At 28.9% G+C, this 10484-nt stretch overlaps 1 protein-coding gene across 1 annotated transcript; it reads left to right on the forward strand.

Moving 5' to 3' along the window:
* Positions 1-6205: 6205 nt before the first annotated feature.
* LOC107898609 (protein PHOTOSYSTEM I ASSEMBLY 2, chloroplastic) lies at positions 6206-9698 on the forward strand. Its single transcript, XM_016824112.2, has 6 exons — positions 6206-6858; positions 6970-7088; positions 7750-7850; positions 8045-8210; positions 8772-8864; positions 9352-9698. The coding sequence occupies exons 2-6, from the start codon at positions 7013-7015 to the stop codon at positions 9480-9482; spliced, it is 567 nt and encodes a 188-aa protein (XP_016679601.1). The 5' UTR covers positions 6206-6858; positions 6970-7012; the 3' UTR covers positions 9483-9698.
* The last annotated feature ends 786 nt before the right edge of the window (positions 9699-10484 follow it).

Consider the following 10484-nt stretch of genomic DNA (forward strand, 5'->3'; position numbering starts at 1 on the left):
TACTATAAAAAATAACACTCTTACAAAATTATTCTCCTAAGAACAAATTAAGTGCCTAACTCTTATTACATTTTCTTAGGCAAGTCTCTCTCATACGATCCCAACAAAATAGTAAGAGCATAAGTAATACAATATAATAATAACATATTAATGAAAAATAGACTCAATGGTAGCTCATCAGAAGAATCACGATGCAATCCAAAGTTCATAATCCAAGGGGTTGCTTTGGGGGATTTCGATCCAAATCAGTTATCAATATTTATTTTCCCAAGCAATATAATCTTTCATAATAAGCTAGATATTCACCATGTAATCAGCATAGCCCAAATATAAGGTTCAATAAATTGCCAATACCTAAATATAAAAACTGTCTCCATACATATAAGCAGGGAAATGGGCACTCCCTCTGACACCAAATTGCTAGTGTAACAGCCCGAGTGGTACCAGTAACAGCAATTCTAAAACCTTGTATTCTGATGATTGAGTTAGTAACTTGAATCCGGTGATCAATTAGAGTGAGGAGTGTTATAATAAAACTCTCCACTATAATCTAAATTTATCTCTTGAATTAATTCCAATAACTATCACATAATAAAATCTTATCCACCAAGATAAATCGACAGCTTAATCACCAAGTAAATAGCTTAAAAGACAAGTATGAACGCTATGGGATAAGGCATATTGATCTCTAACTCTTCGATAGGCAAATTTGATAACCATTGTTACAGCGAGATAAAATACACTTTGCGAATCGTTTGCTTGTAAAGATAGCAATCATGAAGGTTAAAGTAAAAAATACCAACATCCAACTTGACTTGAGCTATCCAAGAGTCATGTCTAGACCGTTGCCTAAAGGTCTGTTTGGACATCTGTTTAAACATGCGAGTGAACACTAGTAGTTCAGCAAATTATTTTAACAAAAGTTGAAACATTAGCAATGAGACAAATAAAGTCCCAGCAATCTCCCCTTTGGCTTTTTTTTTCAAAACATTAGCAAATGATCAAAACTCCATTGTCATCATGCCATATAAACATATGAGATACTAAGAACAAATCAACATAAGTAACTCATAACAAATGTTGTCCAATACACCAGTAGTAAGAACATGGCAACAAAATCAAAAAACCCAACAGCAAGCATAAATCAACAAGCTCTCCTTAAAAAACATCAGTAGCAGGTAAACATCAACTTATCTCCCTTTTTCGTCAAAAGGCCAAAAGACTCCAAACACCATGTTGTACTTTGAAAGAAAATCACTCCCCTTAAGAGAATGCATCACAGTAGACAACCAGCAAGAGAAATTGGCAAAAATATTTTATGCTACCATTTTCTCACCTGATCTGTTCCAACAGCAGTTTGAACATCCATATCTGTCAAAACTGTTTCATGTATGAAATTACATTTTTACTACTTAATACTATTTTAATTATATTGATTAAGGTTGATATTAATGATTTTATAGTTTCATAATAATCTCTAATCTTGAAGGTCCAAGTGACGTTATTAGGTGTGGCAGCATGGATTTCGGTCCTCCATCAATTAACATAGCGGTGGGCAGCTAAATCCTCGTTTTGCATTTCCCTATTTTCGCATAAGACAATACGCTTTCAGGTGCATAGGATTAAGTAAATTAATTTTTGGTACTAAACGATTAGTAATTTATCCAACCAATTACTATATGTTATGTTAGTAAATAGTGTAGACTTAGAATAGACTGGCAGGCTATTGATGATTTTAATGTACTCATCCCATTAACCAATCAAATTACATAATTTTCTTCCTAAGAAGTATTGAAGTTTATGTATCGACCTCCTATTCATTTTATTAATAATAAATATTTTTTTAATTGGTATGCATATGCATCTGTAAAAGAATAATTACTCCGAATTTTTAGACTTTATATGTAGAATTGATAGAATAACACATGTTACTTTTTTTTAATTTTGTAGATAAAATAATTAACCTCTAGAAATAGGATTGAAACAGTGACATGTTTTCTTTTTTATATATTTAATTTTTGTACCCACATGTTATTCTCCTAATCCTACTTGTAACTCAAAAATATTATTATTTTTTTGGTACCAATTTAAAATTGTATTTATCTCATTTTTTTGGTTTTGACTTGAAAGTTTGATAAAATCTTTTAAGAATTTTTTTTTGTAAATTTTTTAGAATTTTTACATATATATTTTAAATTTTTAGAAATTTTTACTTTTAAATATATTTTAACATAATTTATTTTTATTTTTAAAATTTTTAAAATTTTTAGAATTATTATTAAGAAAAAAATTTTAAAAATCAAAATGATATTTTAGCTATAGTTTAGAGACCAAATTAGTAATTAACGTTTCACGTTATCATTTAAAAGAGGGGCTAATTTACACATTTCAAAATGTATAAAAGCTAATTTAGTCATTTTTTCAGTAGAGATGTCGAAATATAATCTGTCCCTAAGTATAGGTACTTTCCTAATAATTTTACCATTGTTATTATAATACTTCTACCAAATGTTGCATTAATTTAAAAAATTTCAATTATTTTTATTTTATTTCTTTTAATATTTAAAATTTTTAAAAAATCAAATTTATAAAATAATTAATTATATATTTTATTTTATTTTATTTTAAATAATATAATTAAATTTTATAATTTAGAGAAGATAATACCTCACATTTTATGGTCATTGTAGTAAAATATTGTATGGGTTATATGTTTGTACTACAGCTAGTATTGCCTTTTCTCTTTTATTGCACAGAAAGCATCCGAGCAGCTGAAAGGACAGAGAATCCAATTCCATTTATAATTCACACAAAAAAAAAGTGAAAAATAAATAAATCAATTTCAAAGAAGTTAATTAATAGTTGGACATTATTGTTACTTAGACAAAGCTGTAAATAATGGATGTATGTTTCAAAATCTTGCCCTTCCCTGCCTCTTTCTGATTTCACAAGCAAATTATATTATATATATATATATATATATTTAGTTTTTAATATATTTTATAAAGCATTGGTCATCATCTTAACCTTATTTACGAAGCTTAAAATTCTACTATTAATATATCAAATATTTTCCTTTAAAAAATTTATATCTAAAATTATATTATATTAACTAATTTCAATCCAATATCTTTAATAATGTTAAAAAACTAATTGACATGAGAGATAGTTAGAACATATCACGTGACACTTTTCAGCCAATTACAATATAACATACGGTTTCTTTGTTAATATATATAAATTTTCAAAAATTAAAAGAAAAAAAAGGAGGTTTTTATATAGAAAAATGTAAAATATATCAATATAATTTTTAAAAATTTTAAAAAAATATTGTTAAAATTTATAAAAATAAAAATTTTAGTTAAATTTTTAGAAAATTTCAAAGAAATACAAAATATTATAATTAAAAAAATTAGTTAAACTTTAGAAATTTGCAAGAAAATATATACACATATATAAACTCTAGAAAATTGTATTAATTTAATTTTTCGAAAGAAAAACCCAGAAATATACTCAATAATGCTAAAATTTTCATTCTCATCCAAATCAATTCTTAGCCTAATTAAAAGCGGAATAATACTAGAATCCCTAAAAAATTCTAATTCCAAAATTTAATATTTGTATTAATTTGGTTTTACGATAAATTAACGGGCTGTAATGGTTACCCAATAATTTTTATTAGAATATGTCAACGATTCAAAGATAAAAAAATAAAAGCTCCAAATTGTTTTTATCAAAATACGTCAACAAAATATGGTAGGTTATAATGGTTAACCAATACTTGAGTGACAGGTAATAAAATTTCACTTTGATCCTTTAATAAAATTAAAAATTATCAATTTAATCCCATGTAAATAATGACATTATATATTTATATATGGTATATTTGCATTTGAATCTTTAAATTAAAATTTTTTATTTTAAAAACAATAAAATTATAAATTCATTATATTTTTATCTCTTAAAATTTATAATTAAATTTCAACCTTAAAAATATTTATAAATTTGTCTGCTCTAGCTCTTGTGAATGACACTACCCCTTCAGTCAATAACAATCAAGGCTTGTTTTCGTAAAAATCAAACAAGTCCAGGAGTTTGAATTTAGGGCAATATCTTATATTCTTTTTCTAAATGCTTGTGAAGTCATGCTTTTCACAAAACCTGTAAGAACAATGCCGAATTTAGAAAAAAAATTTAAAAGGGATCGAAATTCTATCATAGAGATTAAAATATTAATTTATGATATTTTTTTTAAAAAATTTAAATAATTACTTTATTTAAAGAAATAAAGTATAATTTTATTATATATAAATTTATAACTTAAGGAAATTAAAATATATTTTTTTTATTTGTTAATTCAACCCCTCCACCCTTTGCAATCTCCCTTGGAAAGGCATTGAAATTATTTACCGACAATAATATAGAAATGTTCTCTTGCATTGACAACAATACTCATGACAATCAAGTTAACATTCAATTGACTAACTTCTTATAATTAATTAGACTTTTCAAAGATATAATTTTTTCTACCCGTAGATTGCAAAGATGGGCGGGAATTAAATAGGATGATTATTGTATTTGTAATATTTATGTTTATATTTTTTTTCATGCTTAAAATAGGTTATATTTATATAATTTTGTGTTATTTATATTATATATTAAATTATTGATCAAGTTAATATTACAATATAATTGGATATTAAATTAATTAAATAATGATTAGAATAATTTTTTTTAACCAAGTGAATTGTTATCATGTTTTTTTATCAAGTAAAGTTGACTTAATTTTTATATAATTTTTTTCATAAATATTTTTTCACTTGCATCATGGTATGCCATAATCTACTATGCAATAATATTATTTTTTTAGGTACACTATTTTCATGGTCATGAAACTATTAGTAAGTTTATATTTTGATTAATCAATTTTAAAAAAGTTACAAAATTATCAGTGAACTATTCGAAAGTTTTCATTCAAGTCATTGAGTTATTAATTTTTTTAAAGTCTGACTTTGTGAGCTTCAAGCTACGATTTGATAACCAGTACATTGGATCAGAATCCGTTAACAAGTAGAAGAATATTATTTAGATTCAAGTCAATCTATCAGTCAGTGTTGAAAATCGAAGAAGAAAACTATTTAAATTTTTGTTTACATATTCATGGTGTTCAAAATTGTTCCATGAAAAAAAAATTGAATTGTAGAATAGGAAAGGAAGGATAGCTTTCTATTGGTACATGCGGTGCGAATAGAAAAGACCATACAACATTGATTTTAACATCCTAGTGACTTAAATGAAAAGTTTTGAATAGTCCAATGACCATTTTGTAACTTTTTGAAGTTGACTGACTAAAATATAAAGTTCCTAATAATTTAGTAACCTTAGGTGGAATTTACCCTATTTATTTTTGGGTGATGTAATCACTTAAAAGATGCATTTGAATCACATTATCCAAAGAAATGGATATGATGCAGAGGTGGCAGAAGCTTAGTGGGAGGAAACATTGAGTTTCAGATAGTGAATATCAGATAATTCTCCAGAAAAAAAAAATGAAAATCCAATTCAATCAAAGCCTCTCAATCCAATCTTCCTTTCTTTCGTTTCACTTAAACTATGTATCTGCTGAACTTTTAACCTTTTTTCTATTTGCAACAAAGATTTGAATACATGGGTAGCTCCAGCATGGCATGATCAGTTGCTTCAAGGAACACAAGCTCAGCTTCTAAAAGCAACAACAATTCCAGGCTTGTTGTAGTAAAAAAAAAATCAAAGAAAATTGAAATTATTTTATGCATTTAATATGTATGATTATTTAATATAAATATATCCTTAAATAATTTATCATATATTCTAATTTAATGTACTTAAAAATTATTTTCTAAACTTAAATCCAAATGCTGTTAATTTTAAGCTAATTATTACAATATCACCAATTATGATAACTCCTTAAAATTTAATTTCACCGAACGTGAGGCCATACCATTCGAAATTACATATCCCCATCCAAGGGTAGGGATTTGGGCATGATTTTCCCTCATTAAACAATCAGCTTTACGTACAGGAGGAGAAGTCAGCTACCCCTTTCTTCATTGGATAGCTAGGAACACTCACATGTACAACCTCATTTCCCCACTCATTTTTGGGACCACACCATTTATCATTATTATTGTTGTTGTTTAAAATAATAATATGTATACCCTTCTCTAATTCATTTTTTATTCATTTGGGTGTTTTAAAATTTTGGTAAAATAATTTTTAGCTCAAAATAAAATTTAGGTATATTTTGAATTCATTAATCATATTCTGTAATATGTTAATTTTAAATATTTAATGTTCAAAATTTTAAAATATCATTGACAATTCAAGTTGACTTTTATTTATAACCACAAACAATTTAAATATTTGAGGTTTGATATCATTTTACATGATTAAAATTTATTTATAAAAATATAGTTGTAATAAGCTTCGGTAAATATTGAGGTTGTTTTAAATGTTTATAGCTTTTCTTTGGTTGTTTTTTTTTTTAACTTTTAAATAAAAAAATAAAATATATTTTAATATATTCAAATTTATGTAGCAACAATACCAATAATAATTGAGTTAAAATTTAATGGATATTTTAGATTTATTATTATTTAAATTTAGATATATTTTCTCCCAATCTGATCTGAGGGAGTAAAGGTGAACCTGATCTGACGGTCTTAGATATATTCAAATTTATGTAGCAATAATACTAATAATAATCAAGTTAAAATTCAGTCCATATTTTAGATCTATTACTGTTTAAATTTAGATATATTTTCTCCCAATCTGATCTGATGGTGAAAAGGTGAACCTGATCTGACGGTCTTGATCAAGGTGCACGTTCGTACTCCAGTTAACGAGTCAATTATTTTCTCTGAAAACATGTACGTGCAGCCGGTTTTAATTGTGGGGACTCTTTAACCTTTTCTTCTTTTTCTTTTTCAGTGCTAAAATTTACACAGAAAGAAGTAAAGAGAAGAGTCTAGTTATGGCTTACTCTTCTCCCAATCTTTCTTCAATTCCACACCTTCCTTCTTTCACTCTAAAACCTTCCCCGCCTCACTGTACGTTCTTTCTTTCCTTTCTATATATTTAGTTATGTATATTTGTGAAATAGATCTACGCCTTGTTTTTAATTTTTCATTTCCTTTCAGTGGAAGTTTTCACATATAATATTATGTTAATGGGGTTTTCTTTTTGTGCATTCAGCTAAACCTTTTTATCCAAATTCTGAAACTTTAGATAGTTATTAAAATTATTTCCATTTTGGGTCAGTTCCTTAAAGATATCTTATCCCTTTCTGTTAACTTTTAAAAAGATTAACAGTTGGTACATTGTTTATATGAATTAGCTGAGTAGCAAGTTGTGTAAGATGCTCAAGGATTAGAATATTGATTGTAATTAATCTTTTCTCTAAAGAATTTATGGAAAGTTTGTTGTAGAGATGATTTTTCTTTTCCAGTGAATTGGGTGCTGTTAAATGCTTTGAGTGCGGATGTAAAGGATGGCTCCATTTTAGCAACTGAAAATCAGATTAGAAGTCAAAGTAACTTCATAATATGAATTCTATGTTGAATTCCTGGATCAATTTATTTGGAAAGAAACATATTGAATTTATCTTGAGGTGTCGCACCTTTTGCTGCCAATGCATGTATTTTTGTTTTTATGGATTTTCTTTAACTATACAAGTGTTTTAAACCCTGCCTTTCATTGCTTTAACGACAGCAAGCTCAAGGTTGGTTTCAGCTCAGATAAGATCTAGTTTGGAGAATGAGAGCTGTACTGCTGGAGTTTCAAATGATTCATTAGAACCTGCTAAGAAGAAGGTTTCACTTATTTGTTTTCCAACATCTATTTTGTTAGTACTCTTCAAATTCACTACTCACACAGCATCTTTTAGTTGTTTCAGAAACCAAAAAGTCTAAAGCCATTTTACATGTCTGATTTGCACTAATTGGGTAGAATCTTCATTATTTGCTACCTTGTTTATAGTGTTGATAGGTTCCAAATTTTTCTGCAGGCAGGTGAGTTGCCAACATCGCGGCGTATGTGTCTTACATGCTTATGTTCAAGCCTGGCTTTAATCAGTAGTTCTAGCAGCTCTGCTTCTGCAGTATCAGCAATGGCTATGGATGGGAATGAAAGGGCTGTATGCCGGAATTGTTCAGGGAGTGGTGCTGTACTTTGTGAGTGACACTTTTGCAATTTCTTTTGTATGATACGTTGTTGTCTAACCAAGTGAACCACCCTTGTATGCATCTTATAATCTTTTTTGAGATTGTCCTTTACCCTGCTTTCTGACATTGGCGAAAGACATACGAACTCTTGTTTCTGATTTACGGGTTGCTTGTCTTGTATGATAAAAACATTAGTCTTCAATGGTGAAAAATTCCTCGCACCATTTATTGATTTCTATGTATTAGATAATAGCCACCTAACAAACCGGTTAGAGTAGTTTATTTTCTTTTTTGTCCTGCGGGGATTAGTTGTGCTGCATGGCTGACTGTCATGGGTCCCTTTTTTTCTAATCAAATTATATTGAACTTTTAGGGAAAGTGCTCGTTGAATGCAAGTATTTTGGCTTGATTTTAGCTTTTAGTTTTTTCCTCACATATAATTGTCTCTCTTGTTGTTGACATGTTAACATGCTCTTTCTGAAGTAGAAGAAGAAAAAACTTGCAGACATCAGTAGTGAAATTGTTAATCCTCCTTTTGATTCGCAAGATTTTAATCTGTTTTTTATTTAGGTGATATGTGTGGTGGTACAGGAAAATGGAAAGCTCTCAACAGGAAACGTGCTAAGGATGTTTACGAGTTTACTGAATGTCCAAACTGTTACGGTATGCAGTCTTCTTCCCCTAACATTACTTCTTAACTTGCTATATCACCAAATATTTTTAGTTTTTCTTGTTTTGGATTGCTATACAACTTGCCTTGAGCATGCACTTATCTGAAGATTATTCCATGTTATGGTTGATTGCCTAGGGGTTACTCTTAAAAGCAATGGGTAATCATGAACATGTGTTCATGTCAGTACCTCAGAATATAGCAGGAATTGCATTTCTTATGATACTTGATGACAAATAAGCTGAATACGCACCTTTCTGTGATCTAGTTGCTGTTATTGGCCAATTCTATTGAGTACAAACAAGGATGCATAAGCGTGTAGCATAGAAGATGTCTGTTTTTTGTTTAACATATACTGATTGTGTAGCTTGAGATTCTAAACTGTCATGAGATTTTCTTCTAAATTTTTATGTTCCTCTCCAAATTGTCCCTATACAAGAATTCTTTATGTAACTGATCACTGGCTGCTACTGTGTGCAGGTCGGGGGAAACTGGTGTGTCCTGTTTGTTTAGGTACCGGTTTACCGAATAACAAAGGTCTTCTAAGGAGGCCTGATGCACAGAAATTGCTTGACAAAATGTACAACGGTCGACTTTTGCCAAGTTCATAGACCCGTCATGCCCCTTGGACCTAGATGTTATTGTCATTGGCATCATGGTAATTTAGTTTACAAAACTTATCGGTTACTTTAGTGAAACTTGGAAAATATTTCCCGACCTAAATACTACAATCTGGTTTGTTTTGACAATACAATTTTGATCTTTGTAAGCAACTTATTGGCATTTTGTTTAATATGGAGAGGACAATAGACCACATTGTTAGATTCTATTTCTTCCTTTTGTTGTAATTTACATGTAATTGTTCAGTTCATAGCTAGCGAAGTTGCTAAGCATGATCAAGTAATAGATCAAAATATGAAGCAGAGCTGAAAATGAAAAGAAATCAAGGAGGACTTGAGAGAATTTTCCTCAGGAAATATTTGTTTGTTGAGAAAATATATGCTCTTCCGCTCAGAAAACAACCTTCAGTTGAACAGACTTCACACGTTAAGCTAACCTTGATCAGCTTAACTCCTATTTGTATTCCAATATTGATAGGGGCGGGGGAAATAAAGAGAAATACTGGAGTGATAAAATGGAAAATAAAGAATTCAAAATTTACTTGTAGGATCAGTCAGATTCGAGATGGACTACTCTCCCAAATAATACTTTTTAATAAAGACTCCTCTCCTATTAAAGAGTTTCCTAGGTTATTTATACTAACAATCCCAGGTAATAACCTCAACTAATAAGCTTAAATAAAGGAACATAAACTGTAACAGCCAAAGTGGTTCCTAATTTTCATATTAGTGTAACCAAGGTGGTTCCATGATTTCAGTTAACTGACTAAATGTGACTTCTTCCATATTTTTTTCATGTGCCCTAGATTTCCACCTTGAGTATATTTATAAGGGAGTTGCATCAATATTTCCCCCTCGTAAGATGACTTGTCCTCAAGGCGAAAGGATGGAAATTGTTCGACAAAGAGATCATAATTTTCCCCTGAAGCTTCTTCTAAAGGAATACTAGAGTGATAAAATGGAAAATAAAGAATTTAAAATTTACTTGTAGGA

The sequence above is a fragment of the Gossypium hirsutum genome, chromosome A11 (assembly GCF_007990345.1).
Source record: "Gossypium hirsutum isolate 1008001.06 chromosome A11, Gossypium_hirsutum_v2.1, whole genome shotgun sequence".
NCBI lineage: Eukaryota > Viridiplantae > Streptophyta > Magnoliopsida > Malvales > Malvaceae > Gossypium > Gossypium hirsutum.

Coding starts and splice junctions, on each gene's coding strand:
- LOC107898609 (XM_016824112.2), top strand. CDS start 7,013: ATGGCTTACTCTTCTCCCAATCTTTCTTCAATTCCACACCTTCCTTCT. Junction 7,851..8,044: donor TAGAACCTGCTAAGAAGAAG/GTTTCACTTATT, acceptor ATTTTTCTGCAG/GCAGGTGAGTTGCCAACATC. Junction 8,865..9,351: donor TGAATGTCCAAACTGTTACG/GTATGCAGTCTT, acceptor TACTGTGTGCAG/GTCGGGGGAAACTGGTGTGT.